General features: G+C 36.7%; 1 protein-coding gene across 4 annotated transcripts in view; it reads right to left on the bottom strand.

Annotated features, from left to right (window-relative positions):
• Positions 1-23,342, bottom strand: part of PPP4R4 (protein phosphatase 4 regulatory subunit 4) — a 102,245-nt gene that overhangs the window by 58,917 nt on the left and 19,986 nt on the right. For all 4 annotated transcript variants that reach the window (XM_059373881.1, XM_059373882.1, XM_059373885.1 and 1 more), the window contains one exon: positions 7,583-7,685. In XM_059373881.1, the coding sequence (XP_059229864.1) occupies positions 7,583-7,685 (103 nt within the window). The remainder of the gene's footprint in view (positions 1-7,582; positions 7,686-23,342) is intronic.

Below are 23,342 nucleotides of genomic sequence, written 5' to 3'. Positions count from 1 at the left end.
TCACCTTCTGTGAGGAAGACAAGTACTTTTACTTTTAAGCTGCAAATCAAAGAAAAAAATCAATTTGTATCATCTGTTTATGCTCTTTAATACTTTTAGTTAAGAGCACCTGGCTCAGTGGGTTAAGCCTCTGCCTTTGGCTCAGGGTCCTTGGATGGAGGACCGACATCGGGCTCTCTGCTCAGCAGGGAACCTGCTTTCCCCCTCCCTCTGCCTGCCTCTCTGCCTACCTGTGATCTCTCTCCCATATGAAAAAATAAAATCTTTTTAAAAATGCTTTTAGTTAAAACTATTTCTCTTTTTCTTGGTGAACTTTTCTTTTCTTTTTTTTTTAATTTATTTTTTTTGAACTTCATTTTATCCCCCTTCTTCCCCCCACAATTTGGTGTCTCTTCGGATTTGGTTAACACACATTTTTCTGGGGTCTTTGCCACCCTTTTAGTATTTTATTCTCTCCTTCGTATACTCTTCAAGTAAGTTATGTAATCTCATGCTTCTTAGAAAACTCCCAACAAAATATTCATAGTCAAACAATGAATTTTTTAAGCCTGGATCTTATCAATTATGAAATGAGAATAAATACATCAGGTAGAGTTGTGACGAGATGTTTAAAAGGGTGTGATAAAGCAGTAAGCACAGTACCTAACCCACAGAATGTGTTCCTTATATTATTGGTTATCCACACCTCTGTGCCACTTGAAATAAGACTTTAATAGTAAGTAAAGCTAAGTTTTTAAATTTATATTCATCTATATTTATACAGTAAAGGTTTTCCTCAAAAATCTGAAAATGAAATCTTTAAAAAAAAATCTACCTACATTCAGTAGATACAAAATATTCTAAAAAAATAATCACATTAGCAGAAACTTATATTTTTCTATTATTTCCATTAATGAAAATAATGCCATGTAAAATTAATAAAAGTAAAATGAACAAATTTTTTCTGAATCAGTTTGGTAGACCACATCTGCTAATCTCAAATGACTAAATTTCATCTTATGTCTCTCTCATTCTTTCCTTATTATGCATATTTCTCCTACTTCCCAGAAAAGGTCTCCCTGGGACTGTAAATCACCATCATATCACTGTACTGATAACTGTTTTGACTTTTCATCCAAGAATGCTATCAGTGGATTAGGCCAGTGTGTCACTGGACTTTCAGACAGATGCTTACTGTCTTAAAATATTAAGTTCTAACAATGCTCATTTTTAAATCATTGTTGAGTGCCTATTGTTTGCCAAGCACTGTTTAGTTTCTGGGGAGACTGGGATAAATGAGACCATTAAGGATACAACCATTAAGGAAGAAAGAGAAGAGAATGGTAGGGGATGAGTTCAGAAAGCTCGACAAAGTCCTTTAAGGACATAGTAAGTTTTATTCTACCTGAAATGGGAAGTCACTTTTATTAGTTTCTTGTGACTGCTATAATAAATTACAATAAACTGAGTGGCTCAAAACAACAGAAATGTATTTTTTTCATGGTTCTGAAGGCCATAAGTCTTATATCAGTATTTTTTAGCCAAAATCAAAATGCAAAATGTTGGCAAAGCTATGCTCCTTCGGGAGGCCCTAGGGTAGAATCCATCCCTTGCTTCTTCCAGCTTCTAGTGGTTTCGGGCATTCTTTGTCTTGTGGTCACATCACTCCCCTCTCTGCCTCCTCTTCAGGAGGCCTTCTCATGGCCTTCTCCTCCCCTGTGTCACATCTACTGCCGCTTTCCTCTTGTAAGGATGCATGTGATGACATTAGGACCTACCCAGGTCCAGGATAATCTTCCTATCTCCAGACCCTTCACTACATCTGCAGAAATTCTTTTCCTAATTAAGGGAATATTTATAGGCCCCTGATCTCTTTGGGAGGCTGTATTCTGCTTGCCACATCACTTAATTTTCATGCAAGAAGAATTATTGATGATTTTAAAAGATCTCTCCGAAGAAAAAAAGATAACTATGTGAGATGATGGATGTATTAATTAACTTGACTGCAATAATCATTTCACATTGTATAAATATATTAAATTGTTATGTTGTACACGCTATACACAATTTTGTCAAAAAATTATATATTGTCCCTACATAAATAAATTTTATTTATAATTTATTATAATAATATAATAATAATAATATTTATTATTTAAATAAATAAAATTTTATTTAAATATAAATACAGGTCCTTGCTGGATCTTGCTGGACCTGTAAAAAGGACAGGTCCAGCAAGGAAGCTGCTGTGTAACCAGATGAGAGATGGCTAAGGCTTGAGAAGTAAAATTACACATTATAGATCTGCTGTAGTCATGATCAGCTAATGAGGAGATTGTGTAATAGTTAAGAGGGAAGACTTGGAAGCCAGACTTCCTGTTCAAACCTGATTATGCCACTTGCCAGCTTTGTGACCTCCGGCAAATTATTCAACTAAGTTTCTTCTTCCTCTCTTGACTGACCCTTATAGAACTGCTGTGAGCATTCAAAAAATAAAAATGCACAAAGTGTTCCAGAGAGTATAGTTCCTGACACATAGTAAGACCTCAAGAAATGTTAGCTGTATTTACTTTTATCTGTTCCTAACATGGCACATTTTCTAATATATAATTTTATACCGTAAATTTGGGGTTCCCAAAATAAGTGGAAAAACAATTAAAAGAATTCAATAACTCAACAGACAGAGACATTTTTCATAATTCATTATAAAAGGAGTCACTGGAGCACCTGGGTGGCTCAGTTGTTCAACGTCTGCCCTCGTCTCGGGTCATGATGCCAGGGTCCTGGGATAGAGCCCTGCATCGGGCTCCCTGCTCAGCAGGAAACCTGTTTCTCCCTCTCCCACTCCCTCTGTTTATATTCCCTCTCTCAATGTCTATCAAATAGATAAATAAAATCTTTTTTTAAAAAAAAGGAATCATGAATGTTACATGGTATGATTATATCACTACCACTTCAAATTTTATAAAAGACCATAGTATTTTAGAAATTTATCTTGAAAGTCAAATTCTTTCACTTCTAAGTAACCAGAAGTTCAAGTCAAATATTGAAATCTAACATCTAAGATCCCAATTTATTATACTGTGGAAAAGAACTCAGACTATTTTAATAAAGACCATAGGAAAAAAATTTCTTTACAAAAGCTACCCTATGATTAACTGGTAGAACATGAATACATTATAACAACTATATTTAAACGTTCTCTAATCTAGGAAATTTAAATTGGAGGTCAAAATACTTCCTTCCTGGATTCTTATTTAAACTTAACCTTGAGATGAGTGACCTGGTAGAATTATCATTCATTGTACACTTCAGATATAATTTACAAAGTAAATTACAGAAATACTATGGATTAGCTCAATTCTAGTCCTGACTCTGTTTCTGCCATTTTTTAAAAAAGATTTTTTTTATTTATTTGACAGAGATCACAAGTAGGCAGAGAGGCAGGCAGAGAGAGAGGGAGAAGCAGGCTCCCGCTGAGTTGAGAACCTGATGTGGGGCTCGATCCCAGGACCCTGGGATCATGACGTGAGCCGAAGGCAGAGGCTTTAACCAGCTGAGCCACCCAGGCGCCCTGTTTCTGCCATTTTTTAATCTTAAATTCCTTTACCTCTAAAACAGTGAAAATAGCAACCCGTATTAAAAGCCATTATTCAGGAACACCGGGGTGGCTCAGCAGGCTAAGCGTCTGCCTTCGGCTCAGGTCATGATTGCAGGGTCCTGGGATTAAGCCCTGCATTGGGCTCCCTGCTCAGCAGAGAGCCTGCTTCTCCCTCTCCCACTCCCTGTTGCTCTGCCTACTTGTGCTCTCTCTCTCTCTATCAAATACATAAATAAAATCTTTTTTAAAAAAGTTGTTCAGTTAATATATTATTTTAAGGATGAAATGCAAATGTAATTACAACAACAACAAAAAATATCACCCATGAAATTTTATAAGAGCTTCCTCATCACTGTGTCTGATGCTCTTTAAGGTGAAAATAAGCTAAAGATGAGTTCTAAAAGCTTCTTATCTTCCTCTTGTAAATGTGCCAACCATCTCAGGAATGATTAGCTTCTTACACATAGAATATCGATTGTTTGTATCTTTAAATTTTCTAAAAGTAAATCATCCACAGATTAGTAAGTATGCAAACTACTGTTCCCATGGATTTAATAAGCAACCAGCCAAGACACTCAGAACCTGCAGAACCATACAGATGCTCAACCCAGAAATCCAGATGGTATCTCCCACCTCCCACAACCAATTCATAGAAAGTTGTATGCATTTCGCCTCAGTAACTGTGTCTCTAATATAGCCACTACTCCCCTCTGTCCCAGCTAGCTGGCCTAATCCAAGCCACCCTCACATATCACAAGGACAAGTGCTGTATTTTCCTAATTCTCCCGCTCCAAGCCACTTGCCACACAATTATCAAAATGATCAGCATCGTAAAATGTAAACGAAATAAGCCACCACTCTGCTCAAAGGGTTTCCACTGTCCTAAGAAAGAACGCCTCCTGCGTGCTCTGTCACTGAGGATCTCTCTAACCTCTTTTCAAGTCACACCCTGCCCATGCCCGCTGCGTTCCAACCACACGTGTCTTCCGGTTCCAACCTAGGGCTCTCTGCTACCTCGTCTGCCTGGACCATTCCTTCCTGACTCTTCAAATGGCTGCTTCCTCTTATGCCTTTGATTTTCAGCTCTGAAAGAGGCTTTCTTTGACTTCCCAATGCAGGGCAGATAAGCCTGTCCCTTTATGCTGTTCTTCAAGTCACTTAGGTGTTTTATGTCTGTTTCCCCCAGGAAACAGGACGCTCTTTGAGGGCAAGTTCTGTTTGGTTCACCTCTATCTTCCCACTGCTTACAACAGTGCCTGGGCTCAGTCAACATTCACAAATGAATGAGAATGCCATCATTACTAAATGCTCACTTTGGGACTGCTCTTTTTCTTTTATAAAATCGACTAAGGAATCATGGCCATAGCAAAAAAGAATAAAGTGGCTAAGTGTGATTTTTGTCACAGTTTTATCACTTGAATAACCATTCACAGAAGCAAGGCAGAACTGAAGAAGGTGCTAATTATGAGTACCAGTAAATCTGGACAGTATCTGAATATGATAATTTAAAAATGATTTACACAGGGGCACCTGGATGGCTCAGTCATTAAGCATCTGCCATCGGCTCAGGTAATGAGTCCAGGGTCCTAGGATCCAGCCCTGCATAGGGCTCCCTGCTTAGCGGGAAGCCTGTTTGTCTCTCTCTCCCATCCATCCCCCCGGCTTGTATTCTCTCCTTTGCTCTCTGTCAAATAGATAAATAAAATATTTTTTTAAAAAATGATTTGCATGAAATATAGGTTTTACAATTTGAAATGGAGTTGCTTAAATGTTTAGCTGCCCATAATATATATTAAACCTTCTATAAGTCATTATTATTACTCTCATAAAGTCTTTCAAATATACTTAATTCTTCACTATTTTTACACAAAGTCACAATCACACAATTAAATATTCTCCTATGACTGTTCTTTAATTGTTTTCCAGTCTTTAGGCCGCCCTGACATAGACTCTAATCTGGGATGTCTTCTACTCTTTTGGTATCTTTTTTAGGACAAAACAGGATAAATAAGAATCCTAAATAAATGGCTGTTTGTTGATTGAAGAAAGGAATGAAAACTGTCAGCATAAATAAAGGCTTTCTTAGTTACATATTCATCAATATACATTTTCCTTATATCCATTTATTTAGTTAACCTCCTATATTATGGATTAACTTTAATTATCTTAAAAGCTGATTAAAATCTTATCTTCTATAACTCAGTTATATAGTTTCAGCAAATACATTTGATTCTTTGTATAAATATGCTATATATATGAGTGTATAATATTCTTTACACATTCCCATGAAATCAAGATTTTTCAGGAGTTATACTTGACTTTATTATGAACTCATTAACAAAAGGATTTTTTCAAAATAATTTTGAAACCTCTAAAGGCCAACCTTCATCTTTTATTCTTGCTTTAAGAAACTATGGATGCTCAATAGACTGTCCATGAACCGGATTTAGCCTGCTCTGCAGACTGTATAGCAGGCTCGGTATTTTTAGCTTTAAATCAAATTCACTTACCTACAATAATTTCTTAGTCAAGGGGGCCTAGCCACTTGTTCCCTTCTACTATCAATTAACGGGCACTTCCAGTAGTCATGCCAAGAAGCTTAGGTCAGCTGCTATCACTGAAATTGAATGTGAAATTAAACCTGGATGGGGGACACTTAATGCCATTGAAAATACAGCATGATTCTGGGAAAAATAGCTATGAAAAACTGATTCACTTTTGAATCACATGCAAAGCCAAAAGAAACATTTTCTCAATTTACTATCGTAACCAGTAAAAAGAAATTGATAATGCCTGCATAGAAATGTGGGCATCTTGTAGAAATAATGTGCTATATCCCTGACCTAAATCACAGCGACCAGAACCATGATGCGTATGGCTAAAAATGAAACTCAAGAACAAACTAACTACGGTATTTTAAACACATAAACTAATAAAAAATTATGAACCTATAACCAATCAGAAAGCCAATGCAAAGTATATAAAATTCACTATCAGCAAACAGAGTCCCCATTAGTCTATAACCTCCCTGACCCTAAATAGTGGGTACGTTCCCTGAGGACACGTAGGCTGTTATCCGTGTTGCTCATTCAGGTACAAATAAGAAAAATACTTTGTACACAGCCACAGACATAAATAACAAATACTATGTATCAAATATGTAATATTATATATTAATAATCAATAAATATTAAATATCAGCGAAAAGAATGTTCAAATAAATCAAAGATTTTTGTTTAAAGCAGGCAAACTAATTTGGAGGGAATTTAGGAAGCAATAAGTGAATATAAAACTAAAACTGTGATGGCCGCAATTCAATCTTTATTTGGTGATTCTTTAGAAGTCACCGGAAGGTGGTTATTAGGAATATTAGTTAAATTTCATTATCCGTGTTGTAGAACTGCTATTAATATAAATTTAAGTCAACAGAATACCAAATAAGATAGCTATGATTTCATAAGACTAATGAAGTTTTGGTTTGTTTTTGGTGGGTTTTTTTTGTTTTTGTTTTTGTTTTTTGAGCTACTGAAAAGCTAACTTTATTAAATAAAACGTCTTGGGGCACCTGGGTGGTGCAGTCAATGAAGTGTCCAACTTTTGATTTAGGATCAGGTCATGATCTCGGTCATCTGATCAAGCCCAGCATCCGGAGTCGGCTTGAGACTCTCTCCCTCTCCCTTTGCCCCTCCTCTCTCTTCCCACCCCTGGGTGCATGCACTCTCTCTCTAAAATAAATAAATCTTTTAAAAAAATAAATAGAATAAATAAAATGTCTCTACCGGGAAAATGACTAAATACAACTTAAGATCTGGATTTTCCCATTTTCATTAGCTAGTTTTCCTAAATATTTTCAATATAATTCAAAATGTGTACCGTAATACTTCCTCTATGCCACAATTAGAACAAAAGATCAGCCATTCAAAACTCTGAAATCTCCTCTTAATAATGACAATGTGTGACTGGAATAATGGTAAATTCAAACCTTATTTTGCACCAACTTACTCTAACTTTCGGCAAGACTCTCCGAAGTGTCTCAGCAGGATTCTGTCGCATCAGAAATGGAAGATTTGCGATCACACTTGTTCCTTGGATATCTTGGCCAGCACTTACAAAGAAAACACAAATTCAAAATTTGTAATTATAAGCCAAGTGCCCAGTTTACAACTATAAAAAGCAGGGATTAATCTGCTTTTAATGATACATGCTCAGACATCTGACAAAGTTTTAAACTTTAAACACACATTTAGATATAAAAATAAAACCAGACCTGAAACTTCATTAAGTAAGTCTTATAACAAATGCATGAAGATATTAATTATGCTTATGCTAAAACAAGACTCTACCTATATGTCTTAAGTCTAAAAGTCTCGAGGCAATTTTCAAATACTTCCTTTAAAACACTACCTTATTTTTTCCTGTGATCTGCCAGTTTGCTGTATTTTTTTTTAATATTTTATTTATTTATTTGACACAGAGAGATCACAAGTAGGCAGAGAGGCAGGCAAAGAGAGAGAGAGAGGAGAAAGCAGGTTCCCCGCAGGGCAGAGAGCCCGATATGGGACTTGATCCCGGACCCTGGGATCATGACCTGAGCTGAAGGCAGAGGCTTTAACCCACTGAGCCACCTAGGCGCCCCTGTTGTATTTTATTTTAAAAAAGTATGGATGTTGTAAAAGTTCACTATGATAAAATATTAATAACCATTAACAACAGCAGAGACAGCAACAAAATCGACTACCACAGAATCGCGCAACTTTCTTCTGGTACAGTGAAACCACTGTTGGACTAGCTGGACTCTAAATGTTGCCAGAAACTTCTTAAAGATTGTTCATTATCCCCAAAGTTCAGTGAGGTATATTTACGTAGTACCTTTGGATATAACGTTATTTCATTAGGTCAGTAAGACTTTCCCAAAATAATCTCGGTGACATGGTAGGGGCCCAACTACCCTGGAAAAGGTGTTCAAATTCTTCTGAAAAACTATTTCCACACAGAAAAGTCTTCGAAAACATTAACTAAGCAACCTATGCACATACTTGAAACATACATTAGAAAGATGCTAATCAATGTGGCACCACTGGAGATGGAAATGCTACTTTTTCTTGACTGCAATACCAATTTAAATGTTAATTCCGACACCATGATATTGATTTTAATTAAAATTATTTTTATTTACCACCTCAAATATAACTTTTGTGATTATCTGTACATAAGACCTTAACATGTTTTCTTAAAGAATTTCATAAGGTATTACATTTACTGGCGTCAGAGTTTAATAACATCTGTTAATAAGAAGCATATCCTAAGAAAATGCCATATGATTTCACTCATATGAGATAAACAAAAGAGAAGGGGAAAAAAGAGAGAAAGAGGGAAGGAAACCATAAGAGACTCTTAGCCTTAGTGAACAAACTGAGGCTGACGGAGGATGGGTATCAAGGAAGGTACCTGTTATGAGGAGCATTGGGAGTTATAGGTAAGTAATGAATTACTAAATTCTACTCCTGAAACCAATATTACACTGTATGTTGACTAATTAGAATTTAAATAAAATTTGTGGGGGGAGGGAAGAAGCATATCCTGATGCTAAATGGAGCTGCCCCATTGTGAAGAAAGGCTTTTCCCTCTGTTGCAACATGGCAATGAAATATAGGTCAGTACAATCTTTTCACATTCTTGACACTCTCAAAGTGAATACTTGAAAAGACAAACCCAAAAAGGAAATGAGAAAAGAGTAAAAGAGGAGACCCATGCCATGATGGGAAGAAGATAAAAAAGGGGGAATTAAAGTTGCATATACCACAGGTGACCCTTGAACAATATGGGGCTAGGGGTGCTGTCCCCCCACGCAGTCAAAAATCTGCATGTAACTTTCAACTCCCCCAAAAGGTAACTATTGCTGATGGGACGCCTAACTGATAACATAGTAGATTAATAAATATTTTGTATACATATCATATACTATAATCTTACAAATAGAGAAAATAAAATGTTACGAATAACTCCGTAAGATAAAAATACATGTATGCACTGCATTTACTGAAAAAAAAAAAAAAACGCATATAAGCCAACCTGTTGTGCATATAAGCCATCAAACCCACGTTGTTCAAAGATCAACTACCCTTCTAGCAGGTCACATGGCAGCCCCTCCATAAGATATGTCTGCATCCTAATCCCGGAACCTGGGAATGTTACATTAATTTGACAAAGGATCTCAAAACCAAGAGATCATCCTGGATAATCCAAGTAGGCTATAAACCCAAGAACAAGTGTCCTTAAAAAAGACACTTAGAGAAGATGGCAGACCAAACAGAAGAAGGGAATCTGATTGCAGAGCAGAGATGGGAGCACACCAACAGTCAGGGAATGGCAACCACCACCAGAAACCAGAAGAGACAAAGAACAGATTCCCCCTTAGAGACCCGCTGACACCTTCATTTCCACTTGGTGATACTGATTTCAGACTTCTGGCCTCCAGAACAGTGAGAGAATAAATTTCTGTCATTTTAGGCTATCCAGGTAGTGATGATTTCCCACGGCAGCCAGAGGAAACATGCCACCAAAGAACTGGGATAGAAAAGAAATATCTGAGAAAGTAATGCTTCATAAGACAATTCCTGCCCAGAGCAGAGGTTCAATGTCTCTTGAAAGGATGGATGAATGGATGACTCATTAGATGAACTAATGCCAGGAATATTTAATATTGAACAGAACATTGGTGGGTTTTATCCACTAATTTTGCAATTAGGCAAAAAACAATATGCTATTAGAAATCTAATAGATGTGAATACCAAACATTGCATTGAGGAAACATAAAAACAAACAGAAAACAAAAACTAAATGGCAGATTAGCCCAAAATATCAATAATTACATAAGATGTAGTAGTCTAAACTCATCAATTAAAGGACAGGAATTGGCAGAGTGGACTTAAAAACATGACTCAACTAAATGCAGCCTACAAGAAACTAATCTCCAGTAGAATAGCAGCACGTTGAAAATAAAGGGCAGAAACACAAAGCAGAAGAAAGCAGGAGTCTCTAGATTAGTACCAGATAAAATAAACTTCAGAGGAAAGAAAATCACCAGAGATATTAACACTGTGTCATGATAACAGAGACCATCCACCAGGAAGACATAGCAATCCTAAACATGTTTATGCCAAATATGGGAAACAAAAGTCTAAATAACTGAAGAGAGAAATAAACACATTACACAGGTAGATGGACATTTCCACAACCCTCTTTCAACAACCATGGGACAAGGAGACAGAAAATTATCAAGGACATAGGAGAACTCAACAACAGCATCAGCCAACAAGACCTAACTGATATTTAGAAGACACTCTGTCCAACAACAGATTACACATTCAAGTGCCCAAAGGATGTATGTCTAAAAAGACCACATCTTGAGCCATAACACAATCCTCAACAAATATTTAAAACTTGAAATCAGAGGCCCTTGAATGGCTCAGCTGGTTAAGCATCTGCCTTCAGCTCCGGTCATGATCTCAGGGTCCTGGGATCCATCCCGGTGGCGTGGCAGGCTCAGTGGGGAGTCTGCTTCTCCCTCTCCCTTTGATTATTCCCCTGCTTATGCTCTCTCTGTCTCCCTCTCTCTCTCTCTCTCTCAAATAAAATCTTAAAAAAAATTGAAATCATACATAATTTTCTCTGACCACAACAGAATCTAACTAGAAATCAATAATAGATAACTTAAAAATCTAAAACTCTTGGAAACTACTATACTTCTACATCACGCATGGGTCAAAGGAGTCCAAGAAAATAAAAAAATACATCGACCAGAAGGAAAATGAAAGTACCACATATTAAAATGTGTGGGACACAGTGAAAGCAGTGCAGAGAGGGAAATTTATAATACTAAATGTATACATTAGAAAAGAGGAAAAACCTAAAATAATAATCTAACTTCCAACCATGAGAACCTAGAAGAACAAAGGAATCACAATTCAAACAGAAGGAAATAGTAAATGGAAGAAAGTAATACATAAATATCAAAAATGATACAGAAAATAAATAAAGACCTCATTCTTTTAAATGATCAATAAAATCGGGGCACCCAGGTGGCTCATTCAGTTAAGTAAGCATCAGACTCTTGATTTCAGCTCAGGTCATGATCTCAGGGTCATGAGACCCAGCCCTGCATCAGGCTCCATGCTGAGCTTAAGATTCTCTCTTTCCCTTTGCCCCTTCCTCCTATTCATTCCCTCTCTCTCCCAAGGGAATAAAAGGGGGAATAAAGGGTCAATAAAATGGACTACATTCTAGTAAGACTGGCAAATTAAAATGAGAGAAAACACAAATTACCACTGTCAGGATTGAAACAGCATATCACTACAAACCCTACAGACACCAAAAGGATAATAAGAGAGTGCTACAAATAATTTGACATATATAAATTGGAGAACTTAGACCAAATGGGCCACTCCCTCAAAACAAAAAACAAAACAAAAAAAAAAAAACCCTACAAACCATCATAACTAACCCAATTCAAAATAGATCATTTGAATAGTCCTATAACCATTAAGGACATTGCATTTTTGTCAAACTCCTTAAAGAAATCTCCAAGTCCAGATATTTTCACTGGCGACTTCTATCAAACATTTATGGAACAACTAACACCATTTTATACAATCTCTCTTTCAGAAAACAGAAGAAGGGGGAACATTTCCTAAATTACTTTATGAAGCTAATATTATAAAAACACCAAAACCAGGCAAAGGCCAAAAAGAAAAATTACAGAACAATATCATTCATAAATTCAGATGCAAAAAATTTTTTTTCAAATGCAAAAAAATCTTAACAAAATACTAGCAAATAAAATAGTGATATGTAAAATGAAAAGTTATACACCATGATCAAATGGAGTTTGCTCTAGGGATGTGAGGCTAGTTCATTATTCAGAACCAGTGCAATCCATCATATTAACAGGTGAAAGAAGAAAAAATCCATGAACATATCAAGCAGTATATAAAAAACATTTGCCCAAATTCAACACAAGAACACTGAAATTACAAACACAATGCCACTTGAAAAATGAAATACAAAAGTGAGGTTTAACACAATTCATATCAAAAATCTAAAGATTCTGGGACACACATTTTTCTAAAACTTATATGGAATGGCGAAGGAGCTAGAATTCTTGAAAAGACAAAGATTACACAAATGGAGAACCAGATTAGTGGTTTCCAGGGTTTGTTAAAGATAGGTGTGGGAAGGGAAATGAATGTGAAGAGGCAGTGATAAAAATCCTACCTATCTTGATCACATCAATATCAATATCCTGGTTGTGCATGTACTATAGTTTTTCAAGATGATACTATAGGGGGAAACTAGGTAAGGGGTGTACATGGGTATCTCTATTATTTCTTACTATTGTATATGAATCTATATTATCTCAAAATAAGTTAAATTTTTTAAAAACTCAATATGACAGAATTCTTTAAAAACACATATGAGCATCTCAATAGATATAGAAGTCTGACAAATCTAGCATTGACTCATGATTTAAAACTATCAGCAAACCAAAAATTCCTAGGTAAAGAATGCTCTTTAGATAAAGGGCATCTATGAAAATTGTGCAGCTTTCTTCATATTTAATGGTAAAAAAATGAATGCTTTCTCTATAATCAGGAATAAGATAAAGATGTTCACTATTACCATTTCTATTCAACATAGTGTTGGAGGCTTGGTTTGTGCCAGGGAAATAAGCAATAAAAAGAAATTAAAGGCTTATGGATTGCAAAGGAAAGAGTCAAATTGGCTTTAGTCACAGATGACATTATTGTCTACAGCAAAAACAAAATTTATATGGAAATGCAAAAGATCTAGAATAGCCAAAACAAATTTGAATACAAATAAGGTTATAGTAGGGCAAATATTATTTTATTTCACAACTTATTAAAAAGCTAAAATAATAAAGTTAATAAAAATAAATAATAAAGCTAATAAAAAAGTGTGGCACCAGCATAAAGACAGTCCTATAGATCAATGAAAAAGAATCAAGTGTCCAGGAAATAGACACAAACATAAATACATGATTAATTTTTGACAAAGGTGACAAGATAATTCAATGAGGAAGTGATCATCTTTCCAATAATGATGCTGGAACAAATGGATAGCCATATGCAAAACATAATGAATCTTTCCCCAACCTGAAGCAATACACAAAAAATTAACTCAGTGTAGATTACAGGCTTGAATGTAAGAGAGCCAATACTATAAAACTTCCAGAGCAAAACTTAGTAGACAATCTTAGTGACCTTGGGTTTGATAAATATTTCTTAAATAGGACACAACAGACATAAATTATGAAAGAAAAAATATAACAAAAAGAACTTCATCAAAATTAAAAACATTTGCTGGTATTAAGAAGGGCACTTGTTGTGATGAGCACTGGGTGCTATATATAAATGATGAATCACTAAATTCTGCTCCTGCAACCAATATTACACTGCATGTAACTAGAGTAAATAAAAATTCTTTTTTTTTTAATTTTTAAAAAAAAAATTTTAAATTGAAAACATTCGCTTTCCAAAGACATTGATCGCTACAAAAACAAAAAGGCAAGCCACAGCCTGGCACAAAATATTTGCAAGATATATATTCAACAAATAACTCATATCTAGAATACATAAAGCCCTCAAACTAAATAAGAAGAACATTCAATAAAAAAAAAAGGACAAAAGATTTCAAAACTTCACCAAAGAAAATATACAAATGGCAAACAAGCACAAGAAAAGGATGCTCAACAAAATCAATCATTAGGTAAATTTAGGTTATAACTATAATAAGATATCACTACACATCCATTAGAATGACTAAATTTATAAAGACCGAACATACCAAATGTTGGCAATCATATACTACTAGTGGCATCACATACTACTGGTAGAAATGAAAACTGGTACAATGCTTTGAAAAAGATTGACAATCCCTTAAAAATTTACACCTACCAAAACCTAGACATTCCACTCTTATTTACTCAAAAGAAACAAAAGCATATGTTCACAAAAATGCGTGAACACAAATACTTATCAGAGCTTTGTTTGTAATAGACAAAAACTGAAACAACACAAATGTTCACTAATAAGTGGGTAGATGACCAAATTCTGTTATATTTATACAGTGGAATACTTTTAGCAATAAAAAGGAAGGAGCTATTGATACACACAACAACATGGGTGAATTTCAGAGTAATTATGCTGAATGAAAGAAGCCACAATACTGTATGATTCCACTCATCTAAAATTACAGGGAATGCACATTAAACTACAGTGACAGAAAGCAGATCAGCTGTTGCCTGGAGAATGAGAAAAAAAATGAACTTGGGATTGCAAAGGGGCATGAGAAAAGCTTCAGTGGTAATTGATAGGTTTATTATCTTGATCATGGTGAGGATTTCATGGCCATATACCTATGCCAAAACTCATGAGACTACATTTTAAATATGTGCAGCTTCTTTGTATGCCAATAATACCTCAATAAATATGAACAAAATAAAGTATATAAATACAAAAAGACTGACAGAAGGTTATCTAGGAAGGCGGCAACAGTAGACACATGGCTTTTGAAATTTCCTGAATTCCCTACAAAAACAGAGCAACAAGGAGAGTAAAATTAAAAACTCAAACACAACAATGTCAACATAATCAAGTGATGAGATTTCCCACATGAAATCGTTGAACACTACATCAGAAATTTATGAGGCATTATATGTTGGCTAATTGAACATAATTAAAAAAGATTTCCCACATAAACCCAAGATCTTGCATGTATGGACAGCAGTTAAAACTATAAATGATTTTGTGCACTCCAATAACTGATAAGTTCAATGTGTCTACAATAATATCTGAAGGAGCTAAACCAGTCTTATCCCTATGAACTCTCAAAACATCTAGAACAAAGGCCCACTCTGAAGAAAAATTCTAGGAAATAGTATATGAACAGAACGGATAGAAACAGAATACCACAAAGGGAAGACAAGGTCCCAATAAATGTAGAGAAATAGAGCCCAGAAACCTCAGAAAGTAAAGCATCCTATTTTAAAATTAGGTATAAAAGGTTAAAAAAAAAAAAGAAGAAGGAGCTCTAGAATCATGAAATTAGAAAAGCTACCCTGAACTACACTGCCTTCTAGGGTTTATGAAATTAGTTTCACATAAAAAGGAGAAACATAGACGGATCATGATATAATTCCATATACAACTACCAAAAGAAAAAGAGCATAAAGAATGGACTAACATCCCTAAAGACAATGAAAGACAGACATGCCCATAAAACAGCAAACTATAACTATTATTTCCCTCACAGCTCCTGAGGGAGCTGTCCAAAAGAAAGAAAGAAAGAGAGGGAGAGAGAGAAGGAAGGAAGAGAGAGTGTAAGATATTGGGAAAAAAAATCATAATTATGAAAACTTAGAAATAAGGTGATAGAATTCAGGAAAGAAATGAAGAAAATATTTCAAAAAACACTAAGCTTGAAAGAACACAAGGGTGAATGAATACAATAAATAATGCCTTAAGAAAAAAAAGGGTGAAAAGAAAGAAAATTTTTAAATATAAAAAGATTTGAGAAAGTGATATAAAAGATAGGCAAAAAAAGACCAGCTCCTACTTTTTATTTTATTTTTTCAGAGTTCTAAGAGTCATTGTTTATGCACCACACCCAGTGCTCCATGCAATACGTGCCGCCCTCCTTAATACCCACCACAAGGCCCTCTCAATCCCCCACCCCCCTCCCCTCCAAAACCCTCAGTTTGTTTCTCAGAGTCCACAGCCTTTCATGGTTTGTATCCCCCTCCGATTTCCCCAACTCACTTCTCCTCTCCTTCACCCAATGTCCTCTGTGTTATTCCTTATGCTCCACAAGTAAGAGAAACCATATAATTGACTCTCTCTGCTTGACTTATTTCACTTAGCATAATCTCCTCTAGTCCCATCCATGTTGATACAAAAGTTGGGTATTCATCCTTTCTGATGGAGGCATAATACTCCATTGTATATATGGACCACATCTTCCTTATCTTTTCATCTGTTGAAGGGCATCTCGGCTCTTTCCACAGTTCGGTGACTGTAGCCATTGCTGCTATGAACACCGAGGTACAGATGACCCTTCTATTCACTACGTCTGTATCTTTGGGGTAAATACCCAGTAGTGCAATTACAGGGTCATAGGATAACTCTTTTTTCTAATTTCTTAAGGAATCTCCACACTGGGCGCCTGGGTGGCTCAGTGGGTTAAGCCGCTGCCTTCAGCTCAGGTCATGATCTCAAGGTCCTGGGATCGAGTCCCGCATTGGGCTCTCTGCTCAGCAGGGAGCCTGCTTCCTCCTCTCTCTCTGCCTGCCTCTCTGCCTACTTGTGTTCTCTGTCAAATAAATAAATAAAATCTTTAAAAAAAAAAAAAAAAGGAATCTCCACACTGTTTTCCAAAGTGGCTGTACCAACTTGCATTCCCACCAACAGTGCAGCAGGGTTCCCCTTTCTCCACATCCTCTCCAACACTTGTTGTTTACTATCTTGTTGATTTTGGCCATTCTAACTGGTGTAAGTTGGTATCTCAATGTGGTTTTGATTTGAATCTCCCTGATGGCTAACGATGATGAACATTTTTTCATGTGTCTGTTAGTCATTTGTATGTCTTCTTTGGAGGAGTGTCTCTTCATGTCTTCTGACCAGTGGAACAGACTAGAGAGCCCAGATATGGACCTGCAACTCTATGGTCAAATAATCTTCCACAAAGCAGGAAAAAAAAATCCATTCAATAAATGGTGCTGGGAAAATTGGATGGCTATATAAAGAAGAAGGAAACTTGACCATTCTCTTACACCATACACAAAGATAAACTTGAAATGGATAAAAGACCTCAACGTGAGGCAGGAATCCATCAAAATCCTAGAGGACAACATAGGCAGTAACCTCTTCAACATCGGCTACAGCAACTTCTTTCAAGACATGTCTCCAAAGGCAAAGTAAACAAAAGCAAAAGTGAACTTTTGGGACTTCATCAAGATCAGAAGCTTCTGCACAGCAAAGGAAACAGTCAACAAAACAAAGAGGCAACACAGAAAATGGGAGAAGGAAGGTATTTGCAAACGACACCACAGAAAAGGGGCGGATATCCAAGATCTATAAAGAACTCCTCGAACTCAACTCACACAAAACAGATAATCACATCAAAAAATGGGCAGAAGACATGAAGAGAAACTTCTCCAAAGGAGACAAACAAATGGCTAAGAGACACATGAAAAACTGTTCAGCTCCTACTTTTAATAGGAGTCCTCAAAGAAAAGAAATCCAAAACAAGGGAAGTGTTTAAAGAAGAAAAACTTATAAAATGAAAACTTCCTTTAAATTAAAAAAAGGGGGGAGGCGTGCTTGGGTGGCTCTGTTGGTTTAAGCGACTCCTTCTGCTCAGGTCATGATCCTGGAATCCAGGATCAAATCTCGCATCAGACTCCCTGGTTGGCAGGGAGTCCGCTTCTCCCTCTGACCCTCTCCCTTCTCATGTTCTCTCTCTTTTCTATCTCTCTCTCTCTCTCAAATAAATAAATAAAATCTTTAAAAATTTATAAAATAAATTTAAAAGAAAAAGATTTAAAAGAGTACACCATATACCTGAGAAAAGCCATGTAACATAACCAGCACTGAGATATACTAGACTTTAGAGAAGAAGACATTCCTTTGGCAAAATCAGCCAATTACTGAGAAACAAAATCAGAGTGCCATTAGACTTTGACAGCAGTAAGATATTAGAAAACTAAGTAATAGTGTATAGGTAATACTGCTTACCATAAACAGGACATGAAGAAACATACAAAGAAAGTGAACTTAAATTGTAATTACCATAATCTCTATCAAATATAAAATCTAAATTTAATTTCTACAGTTAATTAATGTCCATCCCTTCTCCCTCGCAGGGAGAAAAATGTATATATCATGTATATAATGAGCATTATTGCTTAAAAGGAAAAGCGGCTGGGTTAGCTAATGGTTCTCAATAAGGAGTGATCCCCGAACCACCCAGCACCAGTAAACATATGACAAAGTCTGGAGACACTTTTGATCATCACAAGTTCACAGATGCTACCGTAATTCAGTAGGGAGGATCCAGGGATGCTGCTAAACCTTCTACAATGCACAGGACTGCTATCCACAGCTAAGAATATCAACAACTGAACAAAAAATGTCTAAGAACATTTTGGTTGGTTTACACAAAGTGGCTCTTAGCTGAACCCATATGAGATCACCAACATTAGATAATTGTGGACCTATGATAATGGCAATTTCATATTTTCACCTTACACACTGAGCTTAGCAGAAGTATATTAAGTCAAAGACTTCAAGGAAGAGTACCGACCTTTACAGATTGGTAACCACAAATATGCTAAAGCAATGGTTCTCAAACTCTACCATGTACCAGAATCACCCAGAAGCACCTGTTAAAACTAGTCCTTACTCTGAGAGATTCAGGTTCAGAAGATCTTGGTGAGGCCTGAAAATCTGATTTCTAACAAGTTCCCAGGTGACCCTAATGCCATGGATCAGGGGACGATACCATGAGAGCTACCACAATAGAGAAAGAATTTAAAAAAAAAAAAAATAGACTGCAAAGTTCTTTACATTTTTAGGACTAATGAATGAATTAGCCAAGTGCACAGTAGCGGTTTGCCCAAATGAAGCAGAAGGTCCATCTGATGAGGAATGCATTTGATCGCTACTGCTGTCAGTCCTGGCAACAGGGTTCCCCATCACAATAACAATGTCCAAAGCTATGTGGCAAAGAACAGTTAGCAGAGGTGGAAAAACACGTAATTTGCTCAAACACACATTAAAGAAAAGCAGGAGAAGGAGCATGGGAAGGGGTCGTGCATGAGACAAAAGAGACACAGACAACAGTAGATGTGGCCAGATGTTCGAGTGAGTTACTGAGTCTGCATGCCTGGAAACTTCCTGGGTGCTGTGGCCCTGCTGCTATCTCCTGTTTGGTAAATAAACCAAATATGCATAGATCTCCATGAGCATCTCTGATTGAAATGAACCCAAAACAACCTGCATAGGCTGAAATTGATAGTATAAAACTTACTTTATTGCTTGCTATTTGGTATAATAAATGTAATTTTTTTCCAAAGATTTTTTATTTATCTATTTGACAGAGAGAGATCACAAGTAGGCAGAGAAGCAGGCAGAGAGAGGAGGAAACAGGCTCCCCGCAGAGCAGAGAGCCCGATTCGGGACTCGATTCCAGGACCCTGAGATCATGACCCAAGCCGAAGGCAGAGGCTTAACCCACTGAGCTACCCAGGCGCCCAATAAATGTAATTTTAAAATAAATGTTGATCCAAAATTATACTTTTTTTTTTTAATCAAGTAAGCTTCCTAGACTTCAAACCTACAACTTTCAACTGAAAGGCACACAGAACCATCATCCTGGCTACAAAATGCCTCTGTTCCTTTTTGCTCCAGTTGTGCTATTTCTTGGGACGTGCTCCCTTTCTAGGATACTCGCTGAGAAAGAAAAAGGACGCAAGCCCACACAGCAAACCCTTCCTCTAAAACTAAAAAGAACTGGGTTAATCATCTAATATGTACACTAGTGGCTAAAAGGAAAGAGGAAGGAAAAAAAGGACTAGGTAAATAAGTGGATTTAGGACAGTGACCTTCTAAATTCTAAATTAATGTCACTAATTATTTTATTCCCATTGGGAGATGCCCCTATTTTAAAGAGTTATTTATAGTAATATCATCAACCAATGAAAACCAAGTCAATCCACTGAAGCACTTTTCACTGTAATAAAGTTTCAGTCTTCCTTGTCACCCGAGCTCCTGCCATTGTCATGGGTCACCTCAGCATTCAGGTGAACGGTAAACAAGCAGCTCTTGACCCCTCTAATCCAGTGATGCTTTGCCCAAATTCTACAGTCCCCAAAGCCTAGCGCAATACCTCACATGCAAGAAAGGCTCCATAACTCTTTGTTGATTTAAACTGAATTTGTCTCCACGTCAGCAACCCCTGTCCCCACTGAATTTACCCTCACCTGGAAATGCTCATCTCTAGAATCTCAAACTCTGGGAACACACTTGCTGGCTGTAAACTCTTTATCTTTCTATTTCTCTATCACCAAATCCATTTTTTTTTTAACTTTCATCTCATTACTATCCTATCAATTCCTTCTTATTCTCTAGTTTCTAATATTCCTCCTTGTGCCTTTCTCTCCCAGCAGCCTGAATGTGCCAGGCTCTTCCTCCAACCACATTCACACTAATCAACTCCTTCTTCAATTCTCCTCCTCCTGCACAGCAACAACAACAAAAATACTATCTAATACACTGCATGCCAGGCATTATGCTAAACAAGCACTTTACTTATATCATTTAATTCTCATAATCTTATGAGGTAGAGTAGATACTTTTATTAGCTCCATTTTATAGATGAGGTTAGCTAGGGCTTAGCAAGATTACTTCCCAGAGTTACCCAGACTTACAACTCCACAAACCATGCAATACTGTTGCCTCTCTTCCAACCTAGGTGCCCAGGAAATACCAAACCCATCCAGTTGTGCTTTCTAGCCCACTCCTGCTCCTACACTATGGAGAATTATGAGAGAAAACTGTACAACTATGCTGTGTAATGCTTTTAAAAACATGATTTCAAGGGATGCCTGGGTGGCTCAGTTGGTTAAACAACTGCCTGCGGCTCGGGTCATGATTCCAGCGTCTTGGGATCAAGTCCCACATCGGGCTCCTTGCTTGGCGGGGAGCCTGCTTCTCCCTCTGCCTCTGCCTGCCATTCCGCCTGCCTGTGCTCACTCTATCGCTCTCTCGCTCTCTCACACAAATAAAATAAAATAAAATAAACATGATTTCAAAAAGAGCTGGTCCTCAGCGAGGCTGGGGTGGGGGGGGTACAAAATGATGATCAGTTAGTGGTAAATCAAGAAAAGAACCAGGAATTCTTAGTACATCATATTGCCAAAGCAATTTCAGAGACGTTATCTTAGGTCTCCAAAAATGAGGCTCCCTGTGCTGGTTTATGAAACCCATGCCCTTCCCACAAAGAAGAGAGCCCTATGTTAGAACATATCCGGAGGCCGGCAGTCCTACCTTTCTCTATCCTTGTACCTTTGTTCAACCGTCAAAGAGTTCCAGCTCTACTGAGGAAGACAGATACAAACACTAAGAATTCTGACTAGCAAAAAGTCTCCTTTCCTGGCAGGCCATCCTCATTGTTTATTTAATCTTAAGCCACTGGGGAAAGAGAAAGGGGAAGAAATAGATACTATCCAAAAATGATGACGTAACATCATCAGTCACTACCAGCGAAATCAATCTGAGGACTCTAGCTTCGCTACTGTTAAACTACGTGTAGGCTGTCAAATGATTTGCGTATCCACAGTCTGTGACCCTAATCCTAGCAGCTCTCATTTCACACTCAAAAATACAAAACTGCCGATGCTGTGTTTGAATTTATAACAATGAAGCAGATCCCATACGGGCCTTGTTTTGAGTTTGCAATGAAAAGTAAACTTCGGGTAGTTGACATTTAATTACTTCTTTACTCAAAGTAAATTATAAAACAGTATATTTTAATGAATGGAGCAAGATAACTTAAATGGTTAGCTCAAGGAATTAAACTTCTAAGAAAGACAAAAACTTCTTTTAAGACAAAGATGACTCAGGAATCTTGTCAGAAGATACAGAATATCTACCCACAATAGCAGTCATCTTTCAAATGTGGCGTATTTTCTTATGTTAGTACCAGAAAATAGAATCCTGAATAATGTTAAGTCTTCCAAGTACTACCTTTTATGTCGTTGGGGAACCATGCAACCCTGCTTAATCATTATGCTTAGAATCATAAAGAAAGGTATTACATTTTTGAATAGTACCAAAGGAGGGTTAAAGAAAAATTAACACTTAAAGATTTACAATGTACCAAGCAAGATACTTCACATAATCACATTAATCTTTGCAATACATGAGCAATATCTTTCTATTCTTACTTTACAATTAAGGAAACTGAGGCCCAGAAAAATAAAATGCAACTTACCCAAAGCCAATCAATTAGAGCCCGGCAGGATTCCAACTATGATCTCTAAGCCCATACCTAACTTAGGGCCATTATACCCAGGATAACATCATATCATAAGAAGTGGCTAAACTCTCAGCCTAAAAATGTCTGTAAGTTGAAAATGCCGCAAGACAAAAATTCTCACATGATTTATTTAGTAACATTCATGTTACAATAAATTAGCTAACAATTTCCACTCTGTATTTTTTACTACCACAGTATCACATCAACAGAACATGCACAAGGTGTGTGTTCACTGTGACAAAAAGAAGAACCCCTCTCTTGATTGAACTTGAATACACAGAGAGCTTTTCCTCTTGAGTAGCTCTCCAACTTCATGGATCAATGAGTGAGCTCCTTTCCCCTTCCGTCTACCAACAGAGGGACAAAGAGCCCTCTGACTCTCCAGGTATACAACTTGGAATTACTTTCACTTCCCTTTCTCCCTCATACCCCACAGCAAATCTCACAGCTGTTTACAAGATGAACATTATTATCCTCACTTGTCCTGGGGCGGAAAGAAATGATTATGGGGCAATTATTAACTAAATCAAGACTCTCTTTGATGCAAAGTTTGGTATAGTTTTATTTTATCACACATAGAAGGATAACTATTATTAAAATTCAGTTGCAGTTTTATGCATACATACATATATATTACATATACACACAG

This window comes from Mustela nigripes, chromosome 13 (genome assembly GCF_022355385.1).
Source record: "Mustela nigripes isolate SB6536 chromosome 13, MUSNIG.SB6536, whole genome shotgun sequence".
Lineage (NCBI taxonomy): Eukaryota > Metazoa > Chordata > Mammalia > Carnivora > Mustelidae > Mustela > Mustela nigripes.
The sequence above is the reverse complement of the archived record's forward strand: the minus strand, read 5'-3'. Positions and strand labels throughout refer to the sequence as shown.